This window comes from Rutidosis leptorrhynchoides, chromosome 2 (genome assembly GCF_046630445.1).
Source record: "Rutidosis leptorrhynchoides isolate AG116_Rl617_1_P2 chromosome 2, CSIRO_AGI_Rlap_v1, whole genome shotgun sequence".
NCBI classification, from domain to species: Eukaryota; Viridiplantae; Streptophyta; class Magnoliopsida; order Asterales; family Asteraceae; genus Rutidosis; species Rutidosis leptorrhynchoides.
Window position 1 is genome coordinate 711813706 of NC_092334.1, and position 25233 is coordinate 711838938.

At 35.3% G+C, this 25233-nt stretch overlaps 2 protein-coding genes across 2 annotated transcripts; both read left to right on the forward strand.

Annotated features, from left to right (window-relative positions):
* Positions 1-658: 658 nt before the first annotated feature.
* On the forward strand, positions 659-15284 carry LOC139894701 (DNA-directed RNA polymerase II subunit RPB1-like). The gene is made up of 14 exons (XM_071878112.1): positions 659-960; positions 1087-1350; positions 2061-2360; positions 2450-2608; positions 3143-3304; positions 3397-3617; positions 3705-3846; positions 4313-4648; positions 5509-5795; positions 5927-6185; positions 6568-9641; positions 9861-9932; positions 14536-14589; positions 14906-15284. The coding sequence occupies exons 1-14, from the start codon at positions 877-879 to the stop codon at positions 15009-15011; spliced, it is 5520 nt and encodes a 1839-aa protein (XP_071734213.1). The 5' UTR covers positions 659-876; the 3' UTR covers positions 15012-15284.
* Positions 15285-17296: 2012 nt separating this feature from the next.
* On the forward strand, positions 17297-19464 carry LOC139894212 (small ribosomal subunit protein uS2-like). Its single transcript, XM_071877427.1, has 5 exons — positions 17297-17518; positions 18226-18488; positions 18610-18807; positions 18901-19123; positions 19226-19464. The coding sequence occupies exons 1-5, from the start codon at positions 17389-17391 to the stop codon at positions 19315-19317; spliced, it is 906 nt and encodes a 301-aa protein (XP_071733528.1). The 5' UTR covers positions 17297-17388; the 3' UTR covers positions 19318-19464.
* Positions 19465-25233: the final 5769 nt, after the last annotated feature.

A 25233-nucleotide genomic window follows, 5' to 3' on the forward strand; every position in this document is an offset into this window, starting at 1 on the left:
GTAGTCGACCAAATTTTTGTGCGAATAAGAGTGGTCGACCACATTGTAATGGTCGGTCGACCACCTTGTTAGAGTTGGTCGACTACACAGTCAACCATGTTATAATGGTGGTCGACCAAACTCTTGGTCGCCCTGATGGTGTAAATTGACAATTTTTTTTTTTAAAAGTGCATTTTGTTATAAAAGTTTTTTAAAAAGTGTATTTTAGTCAATATCCCCTCAAGCCCTTAAGTTATTTTACAGACATAAAAATAAACATTCTTCACTATTAAATATACAAACCTTTAGGCTATATTTATTTTTACAGACATAATTCACGTATCTTCAAATAAAAAACATCTTAAAAAAGAAATAACACGTTAGTGTGCTCCGTTGACTCACCATCATAAAAATTATTGTTGTATCCATGTAGAAAATACTGGAAGTTTGGTGGTCAGAGTAATAAAAAGCGCAAGTTGTGGGATGTTATTGCAAAACGGGATTTCTTAATTTACAAGCAAAAAGAGGCGCTCTCACACTTATATAAAAACTTAAAGAAAACCTAAGTTTTACTTTTTACTTCTCATAATGCGACGAGTAACAATTTATGACACAAAAACACGCAAAACTCTGCTCTCTTTTTTCCCCTCGATTTCTGATTTTGATTTGACGGGATTGGTATCGATCTTCATAATAATATCAATTGAAATAGAAATATAGTCTATTCGATTCTCTTCTTCTACCGTTTCTCTTATAAGTTACAAGTAGTGATGCGTATGTGGTAATTAGGGTTTTGAGTATACGTAATTCTTGATGCGGATTGAATTTGAATCTTAAAAACTGTTGGTATTTGTATAAATTCATTTATTCATTCATTCAGTAATTGTAATTGTAATAATGGATATACGGTTTCCGTACTCTCCGGCTGAAGTTTCAAAAGTCCGTCTGGTTCAGTTTGGTATCCTCAGTCCCGATGAAATTGTAATAACCGACTTCCCCCTTTTCTATTAATCTTCTTCTTTAAATCCCCAACATTCTTGGATAGTAGGAGTAATAATAATAATATAATTAGAAAATAATGATTGTGTGTTTGATTGATTGTTGCAGAGGCAAATGTCAGTGGTGCATATAGAGCACGGTGAAACAACAGAAAGGGGAAAACCAAAAGTAGCAGGACTTAGTGATCCCAGGCTTGGTACGATCGATAGGAAGCTCAAATGTGAGACTTGTATGGCTAATATGGCTGAGTGCCCTGGTCATTTTGGACATCTTGAGCTTGCTAAACCTATGTTTCATATCGGATTTATGAAGACCGTACTTAGTATTATGCGTTGTGTTTGCTTTAATTGCTCAAAGATTCTTGCTGATGAGGTACGGTATTATTATTATTCTTTGAATGCAATCAATCTTGGAACTATCTTTTTATCCTTTTGTCTACTGTTATGACCCAGTACAATCGCCTTTGTATGTCTGTATCGTATCGCTAGCTATTGATTGCTGCAAGCTATGTTAACATTTCCACAGTTTAGCTAATTTTGTATGTGTACTGCCTTACATTAAGGGAGATATTGGTCTCTGGGAATGCTACCAACTCTTTTAATGTAGTTCAGAACTGTGATGGACCAAATACATATTATCTAGATTTGTAACGTTATGTTGTCATTTTTTTATTTTTTTTTGCAGAACTTATTGTTTTGTTAAATTGAGTAACTATTAACATACATTTGACAGACCAGGCATGTAGTTTTTGTGTAGTCGGGAATTAGGACGTCTTGCTTTGTTGACTGTTTAAGGACGTGCTATTGGTGTGTTTTTGTGTCTGATTTTGAACATATTCTGTTATAGTCGTTACTTTCTCTCGTCTACTTATCTGAATTAGCCGCGGGTAAATGAATCCCATATCTTAATTAGCTGTTTCTATTTGTTATCCATGTGGATTCGAAGGAAGTGGATAGTTGAGATTTTTTTTGTCGTTGGATGTATGCAGTCTTCTGGATTATCAGTCTTTTCTTGTCTGCTTGCTTGTATTGCAGGCAACAAAGTATCTTACATGACACCTCATTGTTTTTTTGCTTCTACAGGAAGATCACAAGTTCAAGCTAGCTCAGAAAATAAGAAACCCAAAAAATAGGCTTAAAAAAATTTTAGATGCATGCAAGAGCAAAACTAAATGTGATGGTGGTGACGAGATTGATTCCCAAAACCAAGATGGTGATGAGCCAGTTAAAAGGAGCCGAGGGGGTTGTGGGGCCCAGCAGCCAAAGATTACTATTGTAGGTATGAATATGGTTGCAGAATACAAGCTTCAGAAGAAGAAAAGTGATGACTCAGAGCAGCTTCCCGAGCCAGCTGAAAGAAAACAGCAGCTCTCTGCAGAAAGAGTATTATCTGGAATTCAAATTTCACCTGATTATATGTTTATCATTTTGTTTCTTTGTTTGTAATTGTCATAAGCGTTAACGCTCTTCAGGTTCTGAGTGTATTAAAAAGGGTAAGTGATGAAGATTGCTGGTTGTTGGGCTTGAATCCCAAATATGCCCGTCCAGATTGGATGATCCTGCAGGTCCTTCCAATACCACCACCTCCCGTCAGACCATCTGTCATGATGGATACTTCAGCTAGGAGTGAGGCAAGTTTTATGATTATGTATTTTTCCCCTGCTCAGGTGACTCTTATTGACCCGTGCGATTTAACATATCTTCCTCGAAATGATAAAAAAAGGAAACAATCTTTTTATTTTATTTTATGTTTGTCCGTATCTTAATAACATTGTAAGCATAATGTTCAATACAGAGATGGCAAAATGAACAGTTTTGATAATGATAATGGATTCAAACGTGACAGGTTGGGTTCGACCAAAAACGCTTCTCGTCCCATTTGGTTATAAAAAGTCTATCAGATATGAATACAATAATAATCTGTGTGTTTGAGTAGAACTATCAGTAGGCTGTAAGCAAAAATAATACAGTTTCAGTGACATCAGACTCGATCCCTCTTTAGCTATTTTTTGCCTATTTAACTTACTTAATTATCGGCCATAAATCCAATAGACCCGTTCATAAATAAATGGGTCAAAATTCTCACCTCTATTTTAGAACATCATAAAGGCTTAACACGAAATTGCGGCTTCATCTCACATATTTTCTATTTATCTATGTAACAGGACGACTTAACCCATCAGCTGGCCATGATAATTAGGCACAACGAGAATCTGAGGAGGCAAGAAAGGAATGGAGCACCTGCTCATATTATCTCTGAATTCGCTCAGCTACTGCAATTTCACGTTGCTACTTATTTCGACAACGAGCTTCCGGGTCAGCCAAGGGTATGTATAAATATGTAACTATTCACATCATGTTATAAGCTGAATCTGGTATAAGTAAATTCTCATAACATAGAATTTTTGCTATCTCACAGGCTACACAGCGTTCTGGTCGACCTATCAAGTCCATTTGCAGTAGGCTTAAGGCAAAGGAGGGTCGGATTAGGGGCAACCTGATGGGAAAACGTGTTGACTTTTCAGCACGTACAGTCATCACTCCAGATCCGACTATTAACATAGATCAACTGGGGGTACCTTGGAGTATTGCTCTGAATCTTACTTATCCTGAAACGGTCACTCCTTATAACATAGAAAGGTCAACCTGTTTTCTTAACTTGTTAGTTTTTATTTCTTTGTCCTGTTTGGCTTAGGCTGATGGCTTCCTTCTTTCAAATTTCAATAGGCTGAAGGAGCTTGTTGAGTATGGACCCCATCCTCCCCCTGGTAAAACTGGAGCCAAGTATATTATCAGGGAAGATGGTCAAAGGCTTGATCTTCGTTACTTGAAGAAAAGCAGTGATCATCATCTGGAGTTTGGGTACAAGGTATGTAGCTTCATAGTATTTGTTGTTCTACTTTTTATCGAGTGCTGTTGTTATTCCATCATCTCTTCTTCACGTTTTGAATCTGATTACTTCATTATTGTGACTTATAGTTGCAATAATATGTATTTAATTTTTGGTTAAACTATCTAATGAGTCAATTTAAAGTATCAGTTCCAGTGTAGCTGCAGCAGAACTCGATATCAAAGGGTAAAATTAGAATGAGCTAATTACTCCCTTTTATAACCTAATTTAACGAAGTTCGACTCTCATCTTACAAGTAAATTTTTTTTTTTTTTTTTAAACGCGAATGTTTGTATCCGTCTATCTATGCATAATTATCTGAATGTTAGTTATTCAAAATCACATAATCATTCATAAAACCACATCCAAATTCTATCTTGTTAGAATGTTTTTTTGTTCACTATCCGCTATTAAAGAGTAGTTATTATTGTGACTATATATACAGGTGGAGCGACACTTGAATGATGGAGATTTTGTGCTGTTTAATCGACAACCGAGTCTGCATAAGATGTCCATAATGGGGCATAGGATCAAAATCATGCCGTACTCCACCTTTCGCTTAAATCTATCAGTGACGTCACCATACAATGCTGATTTTGACGGAGATGAAATGAACATGCACGTACCTCAGTCATTTGAAACAAGAGCAGAGGTTCTTGAGTTAATGATGGTGCCTAAATGCATTGTCTCTCCTCAAGCAAATCGGCCTGTGATGGGTATTGTCCAAGATACACTCTTAGGTTGCCGTAAAGTCACTAAGAGAGATACATTCATTGAGAAGGTTCTTATCTCAACCCAATCTTCTTGTGAATATTTATTCGTGTTGCACACTAATTTTTTAAGGAATCATCTTATGGGTAGGGTGATTCCTCTAATATTCTAAACACCATTCCATGGTTAAGAACTGTCTGTTTTATCATTCTGTCCGGAGGTCCTTTAAGAAGCAATCTCTTGGCTCTCGAGTAGAGGGTGGGACGATCTTATCTAGGCGCGGGTTCTATACCCGCGGGTAGAGTAGTGACTTCCCTCTAATCTAGGGTTCGAGGAATGATTGTCTACACTCCACCTCCCCCATACCCTACTCTCGTGGGATTGGGTATTGTTATTGTTATTGTTGTTGTTGTTGTTGTTATTGTTGTTATTGTTGTTATTGTTGTGTTTTATCATTCTGTCATGTATAATTCCATAATATAAAGTAGATACTCCGTATAATTTTAAATATTTTACCCCAGTTGCGTGCTTACCATATCTTTATGTAGGGAACGATTTAAGACGGCAATAATATACGGGGCAGTGAGAGAAGTTGAATAGTTTTTCGATCTTTTATTTTTACTTAAATTTAATTTAATTCTAATTCACATTTTTATTATAGATACCAAAAGTGATGTAATGCAAAATTACATATTACATATAAATTTTGAAAACTTAATGAAAAGCAAATTCTTTGAATAGTATCACATACTTTTAAGTAATAATAAAGTGCATTAACAAGTATTGCATAACAAGCAATACACCTGAATGAACATTCCATTCGTATACAAGACTGAAGTATGACTCACTCCATTACGTTTTTCATTTCATTACGATATCATGGTTGGTATACACCGTCTGTTATTTAATCTTTTATATGTATGTGTGTAGGATGTTTTCATGAACATATTGATGTGGTGGGAAGATTTTGATGGAAAAGTTCCAACACCTACCATATTGAAACCAAGACCTCTGTGGACGGGGAAACAAGTGTTCAATCTGATTATCCCAAAGCAGATAAATCTCATCAGGACAGCAGCCTGGCATTCAGAAACCGAAACTGGACATCTAACCCCAGGTGACACTCAAGTTCGCATAGAGAAGGGAGAGGTTATCACTGGCACTCTTTGTAAGAAAACGCTCGGTGCATCCACTGGAAGTCTTATACACGTCATTTGGTATGTTATTTTCTTCTGCTATCCTACATCTATCATATACTCTATATACATATGGTAATTTGTAGGTATGCCCCTGCGATTTAGTTTAGGATTTTGATTTATTATATTATATATTATTATTATTATTACAGGGAGGAGGTTGGACCAGATGCTGCTCGTAAGTTTCTTGGACATACCCAGTGGCTTGTTAACTACTGGCTTTTGCAACAAGGGTTCAGCATTGGGATTGGGGACACGATTGCCGATGCATCCACTATGGAAACCATCAATGAAACTATTTCCAAAGCCAAGAATGAGGTCAAAGAACTTATCAGGGCTGCTCAAGATAAACAGTTGGAGGCAGAGCCTGGTCGAACAATGATGGAGTCATTTGAAAATAGAGTCAATCAGGTATTTTGATTTGATCTATGAGCATGAAGAATGGAACTACATGTATTTATTCTATAGTTCACATTCAGTTAAAGGGTCGTTTGCATTTTTATTTATCATAAATGGGGCGAATGAGTTTTAAGTCGCCAAAAGGCTAACTTTAATGCCTAAGGCCCCCCTAATTACTATAATATTATTTATTATATTCATTAGTTTAGAAAATGGGTAGAATAAAGATGTTAGTAAAATGTCAAAATGTGATGTACGAGTCCAACCTGACCTGTCCTGCCCTGCCCTGCCCTGCCCTGCCCTGCCCTGCCCTGCCCTGTTTTGTGTCGCATTAAAGTGGTCTGTTTCAACCTGTTAGTCTCTTACCTTACCTATCCTCTCATCTTGTGTTCAGGTGTTGAACAAGGCTCGTGATGATGCAGGAAGTAGCGCCCAAAAAAGTTTATCAGAAAGCAACAATCTCAAGGCCATGGTGACAGCAGGTTCAAAAGGAAGTTTCATCAATATATCACAAATGACTGCTTGTGTGGGACAGCAGAATGTTGAGGGTAAGCGAATTCCGTATGGTTTCATAGACCGTACTCTTCCTCATTTCACAAAAGACGATTACGGTCCGGAAAGTCGTGGGTTTGTAGAGAACTCTTATCTTCGAGGGTTAACACCACAAGAATTCTTTTTTCATGCCATGGGTGGTAGAGAAGGTCTGATCGACACTGCAGTCAAAACATCTGAAACTGGTTATATTCAAAGGCGGTTAGTTAAAGCCATGGAAGATATTATGGTCAAGTATGATGGTACTGTCAGGAACTCTCTGGGAGATGTTATCCAGTTTCTATATGGGGAAGATGGTATGGATGCAGTTTGGATAGAAAGTCAGAAACTTGATTCATTAAAGATCAAAAAAAGGGAATTTGACCGGCTTTTCAGATATGAGATTGATGATGAAAACTGGAATCCAAGTTACATGCTTCCAGAACATGTCGAAGATTTAAAGACTATTAGAGAATTCCGCAATGTGTTTGATGCTGAAGTTCAAAAACTCGAAGCTGATAGAGTCCAACTTGGAACCGAGATTGCTACTACTGGTGATAATTCATGGCCAATGCCCGTGAATCTTAAACGACTTATATGGAACGCACAGAAGACTTTTAAGGTTGATTTGAGGCGCCCTTCAGATATGCACCCAATGGAAATTGTGGAAGCTGTTGATAAGCTTCAAGAACGCTTGCGGGTTGTTCCCGGTGACGATTTGTTGAGTATTGAAGCTCAAAAGAATGCAACTCTGTTCTTTAACATTCTTCTGCGCAGCACGTTTGCTAGCAAACGAGTGTTGAACGAGTATCGACTTACGCGTGAGGCGTTTGAGTGGGTTATCGGTGAGATAGAGTCAAGGTTTCTACAGTCACTTGTTGCACCTGGAGAAATGATTGGGTGTGTTGCAGCGCAGTCGATTGGTGAGCCAGCCACACAAATGACTCTAAACACTTTCCATTATGCTGGTGTGAGTGCCAAGAATGTGACTCTCGGTGTTCCCCGATTGAGAGAGATTATTAATGTTGCTAAAAAGATCAAAACCCCTTCGTTGTCTGTGTATTTGAAGCCTGATGTGAGTAAGACAAAGGATCGGGCCAAGAATGTTCAGTGTGCGTTGGAATACACGACACTTCGCAGTGTGACTCAAGCTACTGAAGTATGGTATGACCCGGATCCTATGAGTACCCTTATCGAAGAAGATGTTGACTTTGTCAGGTCGTACTATGAAATGCCGGATGAAGAGATTGACCCTGATAAAATATCTCCATGGCTACTCCGTATCGAGTTAAATCGTGAAATGATGGTTGATAAAAAGTTGAGCATGGCTGATATTGCTGAGAAGATTAATCTCGAGTTTGATGATGATTTGACTTGTATATTCAATGATGACAATGCTGAGAAGTTGATTCTACGGATACGTATCATGAATGATGAGGCTCCGAAAGGCGAGTTGCAAGATGAATCGGCTGAAGATGATGTGTTCCTCAAGAAAATTGAGAGTAACATGCTAACAGAAATGGCTCTTCGCGGGATTCCAGATATTAACAAGGTGTTCATAAAATCGGGAAAGGTTAACAAGTTTGACGAGAATGAAGGATTTAAACCGGAAGTGGAATGGATGCTTGATACTGAAGGTGTGAATCTACTGGCTGTTATGACTCATGAGGATGTTGATGCCTTACGAACGACTAGTAATCATTTGATTGAAGTAATTGAAGTTCTAGGGATTGAAGCGGTTCGAAGGTCGTTATTGGACGAGCTTCGTGTCGTCATCTCTTTTGATGGTTCCTACGTCAACTATCGGCATTTGGCTATATTATGTGATACTATGACTTATCGTGGTCATCTTATGGCTATCACACGTCACGGGATCAATAGGAATGATACCGGACCCATGATGCGATGCTCATTTGAAGAAACGGTTGATATCCTCCTTGATGCAGCTGTGTATGCAGAAACCGACCACCTTCGGGGAGTTACGGAAAATATAATGTTGGGCCAGCTTGCTCCTATAGGGACAGGAGACTGTTCTTTGTTGTTAAATGAGCAGATGCTACAACAAGCTATTGATGTTCAGCTCCCCAGTTATATGGACGGTCTTGATATCGGAATGACACCTGGCAGATCACCAGTTACTCCTTTCCATGATGGTGCAATGTCTCCTACCAATTATCTTCTGAGCCCTAATTTACGACTGTCGCCGATTAATGATGCACAATTTTCACCTTATGTTGGTGGGATGGGCTTTTCTCCCACATCATCACCCGGGTACAGTCCGTCATCTCCAGGTTACAGCCCATCATCTCCCGGTTATAGCCCAACGTCACCTGGCTACAGCCCTACCTCACCTGGTTATAGCCCAACCTCACCTGGCTATAGTCCTACTTCACCAACATACAGTCCAAGTTCTCCGGGTTATAGTCCAACTAGTCCTACATACTCCCCCACCTCACCCAGCTATTCTCCCACCTCACCTAGTTACTCGCCTACCTCCCCCAGCTACTCCCCAACCTCACCCAGTTACTCACCGACATCACCATCCTACAGCCCGACATCTCCTGCTTATAGCCCGACATCACCAGCATACAGCCCGACATCGCCAGCATACAGCCCGACCTCTCCATCGTACAGCCCGACCTCCCCATCTTACAGCCCGACCTCGCCATCTTATAGTCCCACCTCCCCATCCTACAGCCCCACCTCTCCGTCATATAGCCCTACGTCCCCGTCTTACAGCCCAACATCACCTGCCTACAGTCCTACTTCCCCTGGATATAGTCCTACTTCTCCAAGTTATAGCCCTACTTCACCGAGCTACAGTCCAACCTCACCAAGTTACAACCCATCATCGGCCAAGTACAGTCCATCTCTGGCTTATTCACCTAGCAGTCCCAGGCCTTCAAGTCCGTATAGCCCTACATCTCCCAATTACAGGTGTCATTTCTTTTTTCAAGTTTGCTGTTTGTTCACATGCATGATCTATAAATTTAAATAAATAAATATGAAAGCTATTTCTAATTATTCTTTCTTCCTTGTCGTTGATTTGATATTTTTTTTTAATGTTATTTGACCAACTTACCGGAATAGGTCATTAATTACAAGTTGTTTGTACGTGACTATGATCATAACAAATGTTATATTTTTACATTGCAGTCCCACTTCGCCTTCGTATTCTCCAACTTCTCCATCTTACTCACCTTCAAGCCCTACATACAGTCCTAGCAGGTTCGTACATTCACATATATCTTCAAACTCATACAAGGGATATATATATATATATATATATATATATATATATATATATATATATATATATATAATCGGGGGAAGCAATATTTTTTTTTTTCGTTTTTTTGGAATTTTTTTTTTCAGGCATCAAGATCACACGAAAATATGAACATTTAGAAAAGACACTTCGTGATGAATGTTATTATTTAGGCGGGAAAACGATCGACAAAAATAATATTCATGATAATATTGTTCGTGAAGAATGTTAACGTTTTTTTCATCATGTTTTGTGAAGTAAAATTTAGCCCGATTTAGGGTTTAGGGTTTGGTGTTTTGGGTTTATTCCATAAACTCAAAGCACCAAACCCTAAACCCTAAACTCTAAACCGTTCGTGTTAAAATATTCAATCTAAACCCTAATTTCTAAACCCTAAACCCTAATTTCTAAACCCAAAACCCTAATTTCTAAACCCCAATACCTAAACCCTAATTTATAACCCACTAATTTCTAAACCCTAATTTATAAACCCTAATTTCTAACCCCTTAAAAAAAACTCAGCAGCAAACATTCAATGCATTGAATGTTTTTATTTTTTTTCTTCGAGCGTTTTTCCGCCAAAATAATGACATTCATCACAAAGTGTCTTTTTTAAATGTTCATATTTTCATCTAATCTATAATGTTCGTGAACAAAGTTTTTTCAAAAAACGAAAAAAAATTACTTCCCCCCACTTCCCCCCAAAAAAGTGCTTCCCTCTTGATTATATATATATATATATATATATATATATATATATAGTGGTAGGATCAAGAGGGAAGTAACCAATCGGGGGAAGCAAATTTTTTTTTTTTCGTTTTTTGAAAAAACTTTGTTCACGAACATTATAGATGGGATGGAAATATGAACATTTAGTAGACACTTTGTGATAAATGTTTTTATTTTGGCGGAAAAACGCTCGAAGAAGTAATTTACAACATTTATCGTGTTTTTCGAGCGTATGTTGAGGTTTTAGCTATTGGGGTTTAGATATTAAGGTTTAGATATTAGGGTTTATAGGGTTTAGATATTAGGGTTTACGGTTTAGATTTAGGATTTAGATTGAGTTTTCAATACGAACGGTTTAGAGTTTAGGGTTTAGGGTTTAGGGTTTGGTGTTTTGGGTGTATGGAATAAACCCAAAACACCAAACCCTAAACCCTAAACTCTAAATCGGGCTAAATTTTACTTCACAAAACATGAAAAAAAAACGTTCATATTCTTCACGAACAATATTATTTTGAATGTTATTTTTGTCGATCGTTTTCCCGCCTACATAATAACATTCATCACGAAGTATCTCTTCTAAATGTTCATATTTTCGTGTGATCTTGATGCCGGGAAAAAAAAATTCCAAAAACAAACGGAATTTTTTTTTTTTTTGCTTCCCCCGATTGGTTACTTCCCCATTGATCCTGCCCCTATATATATATATATATATATATATATATATATATATATATATATATATATATATATATATATATATATATATATATATATATATATATATATATAATCAAGAGGGAAGCACTTTTTTTGGGGGGAAGTAATTTTTTTTCGAATTTTTTTTTCAGGCATCAAGATCACATGAAAATATGAAAATTTAAAAAAGACACTTTGTGATGAATGTTATTATTTTGGGGGTAAAACGCTCGAAGAAAAAAAATGAAAACATTCAATGCATTGAATGTTTTGATTCTGAGTTTTTTTAAGGGGTTAAAAATTAGGGTTTAGAAATTAGGGGGTTAAAAATTAGGGTTTAGCTATTAGGGTTTAGAAATTAGGGTTTTGGGTTTAGAAATTAGGGTTTAGGGTTCAAAAATTAGGGTTTAGATTGAATATTTTAACACGAACGGTTTAGAGTTTAGGGTTTAGGGTTTAGGGTTTAGGGTTGATGGTTTACGGAGCCCTAAACCTTAAACCCTAAACCCTAAACTCTAAATCGGGCTAAATTCGAAAAAAACACTTCATACAAGATGAAAACAAAACGATGCAAATAAACTCAGCAGCAAAACATTCAATGCATTGAATGTTTTTATTTTTTTTCTTCGAGCGTTTTCCCGCCAAAATAATGACATTCATCACAAAGTGTCTTTTTTAAATGTTCATATTTTCATCTAATCTATAATGTTCGTGAACAAAGTTTTTTCAAAAAACGAAAAAATAAAAAAAACATTTGCTTCCCCTTTTCCTCCAAAAAAGTGCTTCCCTCTTGATTATGACCACACACATATATATATATATATATATATATATATATATATATATATATATATATATATATATATATATATATAGGGGCAGGATCAATGGGGAAGGATCAATGGGGAAGTAACCAATCAGGGGGAAGCGGGGGGAAGCAAAAAAAAAAAAAATTCGTTTTTTTGAAATTTTTTTTTCTCCGGCATCAAGATCACACGAAAATATGAACATTTAGAAGAGACACCTCGTGATGAATGTTATTATTTAGGCGGGAAAACGATCGACAAAAATAACATTCAATATAATATTGTTCGTGAAGAATATGAACGTTTTTTTTTCTCCATGTTTTGTGAAGTAAAATTTAGCCCGGTTTAGGGTTTGGTGTTTTGGGTTTATTCCATAAACCCAAAACACCAAACCCTAAACCATAAACTCTAAACCGTTCGTGTTAAAAACTCAATCTAAATCCTAAATCTAAACCCTAAATCTAAACCCTAAACCCTAAATTTCTAAACCCTAATATCTAAACCCTAATATCTAAACCCCAATAGCTAAAACCTCAAAATACGCTCGAAAAACACGATAATTGTTATGTATTACTTCTTCGAGCGTTTTCCCGCCAAAATAAAAACATTTATCAAAAAGTGTCTCTACTAAATGTTCATATTTTCATCTCATCTATAATGTTCGTGAACAAAGTTTTTTCAAAAAACGAAAAAAAAAAGTTTTTGCTTCCCCCTGCTTCCCCCCGAATGGTTGCTTCCCTCTTGATCCTACCACTATATATATATATATAGTGGTAGGATCAAGAGGGAAGATATATATATATATATATATATATATATATATATATATATATATATATATATAGTGGTAGGATCAAGAGGGAAGTAACCAATCGGGGGAAGCAATTTTTTTTTTTTTTTTTTCCGTTTTTTGAAAAAACTTTGTTCACGAACATTATAGATTGGATGAAAATAAGAACATTTAGAAAAGACACTTTGTGATGAATGTTATTATTTTGGCGGGAAAACGCTCGAAGAAGTAATATATAACAATTATCGTGTTTTTCGAGCGTATGTTAAGGTTTTAAACATTAGGGTTTAGATATTAGGGTTTAGAAATTTAGGGTTTAGGGTTTAGATTTAGGGTTTAGATTTAGGATTTAGATCGAGTTTTTAACACGAACGGTTTAGGGTTTAGGGTTTAGGGTTTGGTGCTTTGGGTTTATGGAATAAACCCAAAACACCAAACCCTAAACCCTAAACTCTAAATCGGGCTAAATTTTACTTCACAAAACATGAAAAAAAAAAACGTTAACATTCTTCACGAACAATATTATCTTGAATGTTATTTTTGTTGATCGTTTTTCCGCCAAAATAATAACATTCATCACGAAGTGTCTTTTCTAAATGTTCTTATTTTCATCCAATCTATAATGTTCGTGAACAAAGTTTTTTCAAAAAACGAAAATTTTTTTTCTTCCCCCCGATTGGTTACTTCCCCATTGATCCTGCCCCTATATAGTGGTAGGATCAGGGGGAAGCAGGGGGAAGCAAAAACTTTTTTTTTTTCCGTTTTTTGAAAAAACTTTGTTCACGAACATTATATTAGATTGGATGAAAATATGAACATTTAATAAAGACACTTTGTGATAAGTGTTTTTATTTTGACGGGAAAACGCTCGAAGAAGTAATATATAATAATTATCGTGTTTTTAGAGCGTATGTTGAGGTTTTAGATATTAGGGTTTAGATATTAGGGTTTATAGGGTTTAGATATTAGGGTTTAGAAATTTAGGGTTTAGAGTTTAGATTGAGGGTTTAGATTTAGGATTTAGATTGAGTTTTTAACACGAGCGGTTTAGAGTTTAGGGTTTAGGGTTTGGGGTTTTAGGTGTATGGAATAAACCCAAAACACCAAAGTGTATGGAATAAACCCAAAACACCAAAAACCCTAAACCCTAAATCGGGCTAAATTTTACTTCACAAAACATGAAAAAAGAACGTTAACATTCTTCACGATCAATATTATCTTGAATGTTATTTTTGTCATCGTTTTCCCGCCTAAATAATAACATTCATCGCGAAGTGTCTATACTAAATGTTCATGTTTCCGTGTGATCTTGATGCCTGAAAAAAAAAAAAAAAAAAATCCAAAAAAACGAAAAAAAGAAAAAGAAAATTTTGCTTCCCCTCCCCCCCCCCCCCCCCCCCCCCCCCCCCGCTTGGTTACTTTCCCGTTGGTCCTGCCCATATATATATATCAAGACTACCTGACAACAGTAGAGAAATACAGTAATTACCTGCCACGTGGTGATTCAATCGTTCCTTGATATTGTTGTGTTTCTGCATGCAGTCCTTACAGCTCTGGTGTTGGTGCTGACTACAGCCCAAGCTCACCGCAATACAGGTGAATTCCAGTCTTATATTTTGTTTTTCAATTTAATATTTTGTATTGCTCCTTCACACGCATTCTGAGCTACACTTGATATCCCCTTTTTTGGGTCATAAAAACACAACTATGTAAAGCATCAACAGTTCACTTTTCGTAAAAAACCATCGTCAAAGCTGCCTAGACATTAGTGATCATTTAGGTCCACAAGCTGTGTATCATTTCAGGTCAAATGGGGTTGCATTGTTGTTGTATGTTGTTTCATAGGGCTTCTTTTCATCTTGCTATTTAACTTTTTACTACTTAATTGTGTGTGGGTGGTTTATTTCTTCAGTCCTAGTGCTGGGTACTCGCCAAGTGCACCTGGATATTCACCATCATCAACTAGCCAATATACTCCTCAAATGAGCAAAAAGGACGACAATGGGTCAAGGCCTTAGAAGATGATCTTATTAGAATGAGTTTTTTATATCGCATCCATAACAACAAAATGTTAGATGGTGTATGATATTATAATTCTGACCGAGATGACTTTGACTTCAACTTGTTTGGTACAATGCTGCTTGCTGAAATGACACTTGTATTGCTTTGGACAAATCTTGTAACTGCTTTATTTTTGTTGTATCAATCAGAAACTAAATAAATTACTGAATCTGCTCGGTGGTAATTTATATTCAGATGGTTCTAATCAAAGTTCTTACTAGTTAGTCTTATTGAGGCCTTTGTTTGTCCGTGGGCTTGCAGCCTTGCATAGCCTAAATTCGTATGTCATATTATTCTAAATTTAATTATATTCTTGTAGTTCTTATGCTGTTATGCATCTATTTCATTTTTTTTTTTTTTTTTTTTCAATTGGATGTGCATACAGTTTAGATCTTGGCCTATAACTATGCATTTAAGTCTATTTAGATCTTTGAAGTTCTTTTCAAACTTGCTGGAACTGTTTTGTTGTCTTCATTTTCGCTTATCTGACAGAAGTTCAAGATGCTTTGTGTTTTTTTTCGTATGTGTCAAGGTTTTCACACCAACTAACAAGGGTTGAGTTGCCGGTCACTGTTCGGTCGTAAGGTCAAGGTTCTTTGTTTAGACAAAAGGTTATGCTTGAGATGAGTCAATAAAGTTTATGCTGGAAATCAGTCTGATGTTTGTTCTACAGAAATAAAATTCCTAATGTTCTTTTTCAACCAAAAATTTTGTCATTCATGAATTCCAGGTAATAATTTTATTAGGTTTTAAATCTCAAGAGAAGATCCATACCAGTGACAAAGTTGGAAATAGTATAGTATGGTATCGTAGGTATGTGATAATCTCAAAATTCGGGTTGTTTTTGAAACACGGTATTTCGGGCCGACACTGATATTTCAGATTCAAAAACAAGTAAAAGACAGCAGCATTCTGAAACATAAGTTGATAGCTTGTCATGTTCGCCAGTCTCATTATTTATAAACCCTGTGGCTTGATCCAAAATGACAGGTTAGGCTAGGCTAGGCTATGTACACGTTCATATAAACTCTATAGAGTGAATACAATAATTTTTCTATTGCAGTTACTTCTACAGGGTCAACTTAATCTTACAGAACCCGCGACACAAAAATGAAGACAAAAATAAGAAAATGTAATATTCATCCTTTACTATAAAAGCTCCGTTTAAGATTGACCATTAATGTGGTTTCGGTGTGCAGCCATCAACAAAATTTATAGTAGTTGCCAGAAGGGCAAGACGAGGTCCATCAAGTTCACGTTTTGCAGTTATTTGACGGCCAAGAGGTTACTTGCATAGAACAAGCCAACCTTGTATGATAATCTGGCTGCATAGAACAAATGTGAATCTAGTGATCACACAAGTTTTAATTGAGTGCAACTGCAAACTAACACACATTTTGGTAACCCCACAAGCAAGGTCTAGCATCATGCTAGTAGCATCTTTTTTTTTTCCTTATCTGTTGGATTTTTTAAGCATACCATATTGCTCCGCGTCCATGATACCTAACAAGTCACGTTAATTGGATTTGGTACCGTTATTGTTGTTGTATTCCTCAACATCTTGACTAAGCCATTACCATATCGTGTTCTTTAAAACTTTTACGAGGATAACATACTATCATAATAACCAAGTGATCCTTTGTATGCTCCTGTTAACCAAATTCGTTAGCTAATGTAGTGCAGAACTCGAGAAACAATCTTTCTTTCACCTTACGATTACCATATCGAGTTCTCACCTAGTGACTTTCCGGTCAATCCTTCATTACTTTCAAACTATTCATTAAACTAGTCTGAGGTCCGGAGGGCCCATCCCAACTTTCTTTCACCTTCGTTTTTCTCTCACTATAGTTTCCTCATTTTTCGACAGCCGCCTACACACTGGAAGTCCGTGAAACTTCATCTTCATCGCCCTTACTTTGTTTTTCAAGTGTTGTACAGATTGGTTTTCTAGTTTTCTGGCTGTTGCAAGTGGTTTTTTGGGGAGGGGTTTCATATTCTTTACATTAATTTGTCCTAGGTTTAACATAATGACAGCATTAGTTAATTTTAACATTAACATTCAAAAGATGAACAAAAAGTTTATATTATATCCGGTTATCATTGGATAAACATGAAGGCCAGGGAGTAACTCGTAATAAATAGAAAAAATACGGTGTGCTAGTATCAAATTTATATAGTAAGAGGACCTGGGTGAATATAAAGTCTAGGGTTTCTTATGTGCCTCTCTCTATATATCAAATTTTTTAGCCCTGATTTACACCCCTTTCATTATTAGTTTTTGTAGCAAAACGGCAAGTTTTACAAACCCTAAGTAACAGGAAGGAAGCTGCAACAATGGCGGCACCTAAATCAATGTCTACTAAGGAAGCAGATGTACAGATGATGCTATCTGCTGAAGTCCATCTCGGCACTAAGAATTGTGATTTCCAGATGGAACGCTATGTCTTTAAACGCCGCAACGACGGTATAATTTAATCATTTCTTCAATTTCACCTTTTCCATTGAATTGCACCTTTTTTTTTTTTTTTTTTTTTAGTCTAAATAGTGTACGAAAATTTTGATCATGGATTAGCTTACATTAGCTGATTGCAATATTAATATTTTTTAATGCGTTTCGCTATAAGGATTAGTTAATTAGTTATTGTAATCATAATCTCACCCGATTAAGGCTAAATATTTTGTTTTAGGTAATAAGCTAATTATTGCTAGTTTATGCGTATTATTAGTGTAATCATAATCTGTTTAGATTAACGACATTTAAGAGGGTATTGTATGTATATATATTGTAACAATATACATTATAGTTGGGAGTGCTTGGGATTGCTTATATTCCAAAGTGTGATCAAAACATGTCACTCCACAATCTTTAAATTAAGTGCGTATAAGTACCTGAAATACACTCTTAAAAATACTCCTACTCCCTTTATCAACACAACACTATTAGAAATGTGATAGGATCCCACGAGTAATGGTATTTTTCTATAATGGTTGCAGAAACACATCAACTTTTCTGAAAAAATTAATTACTTAAATTTGTACAACTGTAGATTATGCTCATTTAATTAATATGTTAAAATTTAAACTATAGATGTTTTTTTTAGTTCTTGATTAGTTAAACTATTTTTACAACGTTCACATGTATGTTTAACCTCTTTTTATTTGTTTCTTCAGGAATCTACATTATTAATCTAGGTAAGACCTGGGAGAAGCTTCAGATGGCTGCCAGGGTGATTGTGGCAATTGAGAACCCTCAGGACATTATTGTTCAATCTGCAAGACCATATGGACAAAGGGCTGTTTTGAAGTTTGCTCAGTACACAGGCGCCCATGCCATTGCTGGTCGTCACACTCCTGGTACATTCACCAATCAACTTCAGACATCTTTCAGTGAGCCTCGTCTCCTCATCTTGACTGATCCACGAACTGACCATCAGGTTCATGTTTAAAATTTACCCATCAATTTCTTTGTTGTATTACTGTTTCACTCACTGTTAAAAAAGTATACTCTGTTTTACCTATTGTTGGTTTGACACCATGATGATGTGTCTCTTATAGCCTATCAAAGAAGCTGCACTTGGGAATATTCCCACAATTGCTTTCTGTGACACCGATTCACCCATGAGATACGTTGATATTGGTATCCCTGCCAATAACAAGGGAAAGCACAGCATTGGATGTTTGTTTTGGCTTCTAGCTAGAATGGTCTTGCAGATGCGGGGTGTGATCAATCAAGGACATAAATGGGATGTCATGGTATGCATGCATTTCAAAAGGAGTCTGATTACTAATAGTGGGGCATTATTCTTTATTATAAGAAAAATGGGTTGCTGAAAGTTTGGTTTGCAGGTTGATCTGTTCTTCTACAGGGAACCAGAAGAGGCCAAGGAACAAGAAGATGATGATGGAGCTATTGCTGCAGACTATCCAGATTATGCCGCATGTGCACTTGGTATGGGTGACCAATGGTCATCTCAAATTCCTGATGCTCAGTGGTCAGCTGACATGGCTCAACCACCAATTGCTGGTGCCCCTGTGGCGGCTGCAGGTGGTGGTTGGACTAGTGCTGATGGTAAGGATTTATGAAAATTCTTTTCTTTAATTTATTTCTATGTTCGTTTTTTGTTTTTTTAGAGATAATCATTTTTTCTAATTTTTTTTTTGCTCGACTCAGATCCAGTGACTGGTGTGGTAGGGTGGGAAGCTGCTGCTGCACCTGGACCTAAAGTTGAAGGTGGTGCTGCTCCAACTGGCTGGGAGTTATAAGCTGTCTGCTACTCATCAACTTTTACCTTTTAGCCTTATTAAACACGAAGTTTTGCTGAAGCTAGTTCTTATGATGAGTATTTAATGTTGTTCAATGTATGAAATTTTTGAAGGTTTTGGCATCAAAAGAGTTGATTTTGTTTCTCAGATCCTGTTTTTTGTTTGTTAGACCGTTTGTATCGTCCTACGCCAACGGCGTTTTTGCCGACGTGGACCAAGCAAAACGCAACCCTTCCTCCGTAGCGAGGCGTTGGGTGGCGACGTTTCCGAGGCGTTCCGGGCAATCCAACGCAGCATCCAACGGCCGTTTTGGCCACGTGGTGTTTTCTGATTTACTTTTTGATCGAGCCGTTGGGGGGTGAAATAAAAAAAAATTTGTTTAAATTAAATTATACTCCGTATCTATCTATATATACCTATACAATTACATACAATCTTTATTTCTTTCCTTTTTACTTTCTTTCTTTATAGCCGTTGTAATAAAATAATATTTTTAAAATTTAAATATAATCATACTAATAATAAAAATAAAATAAAATAATTAAATTAAACAGAAAAATACAAAATTAAATGATACATAAGCATTACACCAACTTCCAACACTACCACTACTCCACTTATTAACACAACACGTCATAGTCAGCAAAAAAAAAAAATAAAAGTGTAAAAAGGTCACAACACCAACAACCGCTACAAATGGTCTTATGGTTATACTTCGCCCGTGTCAACGCACCGACAAAAATTAAATGGTTTAAGAGAATGTTGTTATTACGCTTTACTATTTTTTTAAAAAAAAAAAATGAAAACAAACTTTAGTTTTACATATTACCCCAATTAATGAGTAACTTGCACATCTTCCATCTTCAACACAATAATGTATAGTGACGTTTGGTTCTAGGATTTATCCATGGGATTTGAAATCTTATAATGCGTTTAGTTCGGGGATTTGAGATCTCGGGATTTGTAATAACGTTAACATAAAATGTAAATCGTATCACGTAAACATAAAACGTAAATTGTATCACGTAAACATATAACGTAAATGTAAACCTAAATCGTAAAACGTTGTAAAATGTAGCGTATACATAAAACCTAATCGTAAACGTAAACGTAAACGTAACAAATAAAACGTAACTCGTAAACGTAACACGTAAACGTAACACGTAAATCGTAACACATAAAACGTAACACGTAAACGAGACCGATGTTGTGAAAATACTCCTAGACAATCATCACAAAATAGGCAACTAGTCCTAATCGTGTATAAAGCTAATAGCAAGTTCAAGTTCGTTCCACACAGAACGATTTAATTGAGATTTCGAAAACAATTATCCTAAGATGATTGGGAGGTTTTGATAAAGTGTTGATTAAAATAATATTAAACTAAAAGAGATTAACAAATACTCTGTAAGAGAAAAACATATTTACTTGATTGATCCACCTTTTGACATGAATTACCCATTTTGCATTTGTTAAATCGCAATGTTCAAACATATAGTTTCATTTCCATTCGTCAACTTCCATAAAACCCCAATCAAATGAAATTTGTTAACTCACATAGACTCATTTCAAAGATCAAACTATGTTTTGAGTGAAATCATTTAGACTCGATTTTGGATTAAAATCACTTAAAATCTTTTGATTATCAAAATCACTTAAGATAATCAAACACTACTATGTTGACTAAAGACCAATTGAAAACCAACCCAACCAAGAACACAATCACTTGAAATTCCGAATTTGATTGTCTAGATCACACAAGGTGTTGAAACACAATTTTTTTCACTAAGAAAAGCTAGACAATCTATGCAATCAAAGTAAAGTCTAAAACAAATGCATACTAATGGATCATCAATCAAGCACAATAATCATCAACTCATTCAAACACCCAATTCATAAATTAGGGAAAAATCTAAGCATCAAGTTTACAAATCAAGTGAACACAAGTAATCTAAGCTATAATCATTACATAAACAAGATTGAAATCAAAGAAATAACATTCATTCATCATTACAACTAATTGAGAAAAGCAAAGTACCAAAATGGAAGAAATACAAATGAAATGGAGAAGATGATGGAAATCTAACACTAATCTTCAAAGAAATTGAGCTACAATCATGGAATTAGATTTCATCTTGGTAGAATCATAGGAACCCATTTAGGGTTCCAAAACGACCCCAAAGTGCAGTTCTCCCATCAAAAACCTCAAAATATGCTTTTATAGGTCGGCTGAAAATCTGGGTTGTTCAGCGACAAATGCTCCACATCTGCATAGAGGTGCTCCGCATTTTTGTATTATCCAAGAGATGCGCTGCATCTGCATTCCCTTGAAGGTGCACAACATTTCTTTAGGTATAAAACTTGCTGACCTTGAGACAGTGGAAATTGTGCTACATATAACACCCCGCCAAATTTCCATCTGACGGCGCGTTAATCCAGATCCCACAGTTAACAGTTACGCCCTCTATATGAGACGTTTAAAGCAATCGCATTTAATTTTATTAAAAGTTGACTTTCAAAAACATAAGTCAATAATTCCAAAATAGAAACACTGTTGTGATCGTAACCACAAGCCAACAGTATTTAAACAGTATTAAAAGTTTTAAATGCGAAAGTAAATAATGTTCAATAAAACAAATGCTAACTCCACGGCCAGACATGCAGCAAACACAGCGGAAGCCTACCTCTTAAGGACATGAGAATAAAAACACGCAAAAACAGGTCAATAATAATGTTGGTGAATTCACAGGTTTAAAGTAATGTAGCAGTATCTGAAAAACAGTTATCAGAAAAATAGTTTAGTTTCCTTGACCACGAGATTTTAATGTTTACATAATCTGAGCACCTGAATACTAGCAATGACCGGAGTATAGAAGCCACTATACCCGCCTTTACCTCCTAAAATGTTATACACTTGTTCGAGCGTATCTAATGTTCAAAATAAATGCACCACAGTTTTTATAGCAGGTGAGGTTGTCAACCTAACGGATCCGTCCATCTAAATCGTGCTTACACCGATGGTATTAAAAGTATTCAAGCTAGAGGCTTTGTGAACAAACTCAGTACGCATAAATAGTACTCGTGTCAATACAAAAGCATTTGATAAAGTAATTTTAACAACGTGTATTCTCATCCCTGAAAATATGTAAAAAGCGGGACTGTAGACACACCTTTGAATAAGCTTGGATAACTGACAAAAACTTGTACGGTTTACAGCTGAATAATGCAACCTAAGTATACGTATTTAGGTTGGTCAATATATGTATCTTAAATAAGGATGGTTTCATAGTATAAGTTGTCTTATTGCTCGACTCGACGCGTTTCAAGTAAAAGTCAACTATATCATGCAAGTCAAACAAAGTCAACCGAAGTCAAACCGAAAGTCAAACTTGGTCAAAGTAGTCAACTAAAGTAAACATCAGTAGGTTCATGTCAAATGTTGGTCAACATGTCAAACCTAAGTCAAACAACACGTTTCGGGTCATGAATGATCATTTTCACAATTTCAGTTTATCGTTGTGCACAAAGTTCATGAACACGTAGCATACTTAGCACATTATATCATAGTAAAAAATTCAAGTAAACATGAAAAACTCCAGATCATAAATATACTTAAAATCAATTCCAAAAAGTCCGGCCAGGGACTCATACGATAATTAAAAGTCAGGAATCAGAAGGGGTACATTTGGGGTTTGCCCAGTCAGTTTCTGACCGCGCACTGATTTCGTTTTGGATATAACCGGAGTTAGGGACATGAAATTGATACAAGAACAGTGGCCATAGTTCAAGGACAAGTCAAAGTAACACATATCAAAAATCTAGCAACTTTTGTTTAGCCAATTTGTACAGTTTATTCATGCAAGTTGGATGTTCAGTTTTTCAGCTCAAATTAGAATCCACATAAAGTACGGCTCTATTGTGCCCAATGAATATGTTTTCAGAGATTGACATAAACTAACAATAAGTCACATATCATGTTAAAATTCATATTTCAGAAGCTTACATGCTCATTCAATAAACACAATCCACAGAGTATAAAACAGAGAGCAATTTACAGATTCAATTCTAGTTTAGTTAGTCACATTTGTACGCGATTATCCGAAGATCTAGATACAATTAGCCTATGATATCTACATGAAATATGAAGTAATTTTTGTGTAGATTTCAAATATGCAAATCTTTAACCACAGAAGTTACCACATTTTATCATGCAAGGTTATTTTCATGCAAATGTTGTATAAAACTACTTTTACACTAATTCAAGCATATCTCGGGTTATACATAAGCAAACGACATGATATCCTAGTCTAAATTGAGTGTTTTTAAATTATATTTCCAGTGGTATAAGTCTCACATTCCAATTAGTTGTCTATCAATTCCAGATTTCTGATCAATCACGAAAACACAACGTTAATTTCAATTAAGCATAACTTGATCATCCGGAAACGAAATCAAGCGAATCCAAAGCCTAAACTCAATAGTTTTTTGCAAGGAATCTGAATATAACATAATAATTAATATTTGAAAAACTTAATTTTTCTGATCATGCAAAAACAAATTCGTTTTTAAACCCTAGCGCATCAAACAATCAATATAACGATTACAATTAACACGTACGCGTATAGACTTGAGTAATTGACAACATAACTATGAAACTCTAATAAAAATCAGATTTTTAGGATTAGGGTTTAGCTAAATATACCTTAGATCAACAAATCGTTTATACCAACGCGTAGAGGAGATCGAGAATTGCAACGTTTGTTCTTGAGGTTTGATCAAGATTTAATTTTTGAGTGTGTGTATGTGTGTGGTGGTCGATGGCAGCAGAGAGGGAGAGGAGGATCGACTGGTGCAGTTGATTTGTGAGGGTTTTCTTAATTTAGGTTTAACACCAAGTATTTATACTAACCCTAGTTTAATCAATTAGCACATAAGCTGTGACGACCCGGAAATTTCTGACCAAATTTAAACTTTAATCTTTATATTATTCCGACACGATAAGAAAAGTTTGTTAAGTTAAATCTCAAGAATTTTAAACTGTGTTCATACATTCATTATAACCTCGACCAAATTCCGACGATTCATGAACCGTTATATATAAATAGATATGTATATGTATATATATATATATTATAACTTGAGAATATTAATAAAGTATTAAACGTATAATACTTTACACGAACGTATTTGTTTCAATATGATTTTTGACGAAATTAAAAAATATATATATATATTAAATGATTGAATTATCAGAAACATTGAATTATGATTACAAGTCTCTGTTGAGAGGTCCACTATGATTTGAGAAAATCTATTCCTCTTAACGATATTCAGAATAATTTGTAAAGCTATTTATAAATAAAAACAAAAAGTGTCATTTACGAAAGTTAGACAAAAGTTAGTGGAGAATTGGTTTCCATAATATTCTATTAATCTATTTTCAAACGTACAAAGACGTTTTCAGTTTAAAAAAGAACTTTATTATTAAAACGTATATAACTTTTATAAATATCTAGAATCACTTTTGACAACTCATTACTTAACCAGTATAATAAATATAACGATATTTATATTTTATTTCATTAAATATATATAACGATTTAAATTAATATTATATATATTTATACGCGTATTATACATACATAGTTTTTATACTTTTACTATACTTTAACTTTACCTTTACTTTACTTTTACTTTACTTTAACTTTAATAATTCACTTTAATAATTCATACTTTAATAATTCACTTTAATAATTCATACTTTAATAATTCACTTTAATAATTCATACTTTAATAATTCACTTTAATAATTAATACTTTAATAATTCACTTTAATAATTCAAAAATCTATTATAAATAGAATTCAAGAGGTTTCATTATTTCATAGAAACTTGAAAATATATTTCTCTAAACTCT

Bases quoted from the DNA above. Each gene is read 5' to 3' on its own strand.
- LOC139894701 (XM_071878112.1), top strand. From the start codon at position 877: ATGGATATACGGTTTCCGTACTCTCCGGCTGAAGTTTCAAAAGTCCGT. The intron at 2,361-2,449 runs GTATTATCTGGA...AACGCTCTTCAG, and splicing joins AGCAGCTCTCTGCAGAAAGA to GTTCTGAGTGTATTAAAAAG. The intron at 3,847-4,312 runs GTATGTAGCTTC...CTATATATACAG, and splicing joins ATCTGGAGTTTGGGTACAAG to GTGGAGCGACACTTGAATGA.
- LOC139894212 (XM_071877427.1), top strand. From the start codon at position 17,389: ATGGCGGCACCTAAATCAATGTCTACTAAGGAAGCAGATGTACAGATG. The intron at 17,519-18,225 runs GTATAATTTAAT...TTGTTTCTTCAG, and splicing joins CTTTAAACGCCGCAACGACG to GAATCTACATTATTAATCTA. The intron at 18,808-18,900 runs GTATGCATGCAT...TTTGGTTTGCAG, and splicing joins GACATAAATGGGATGTCATG to GTTGATCTGTTCTTCTACAG.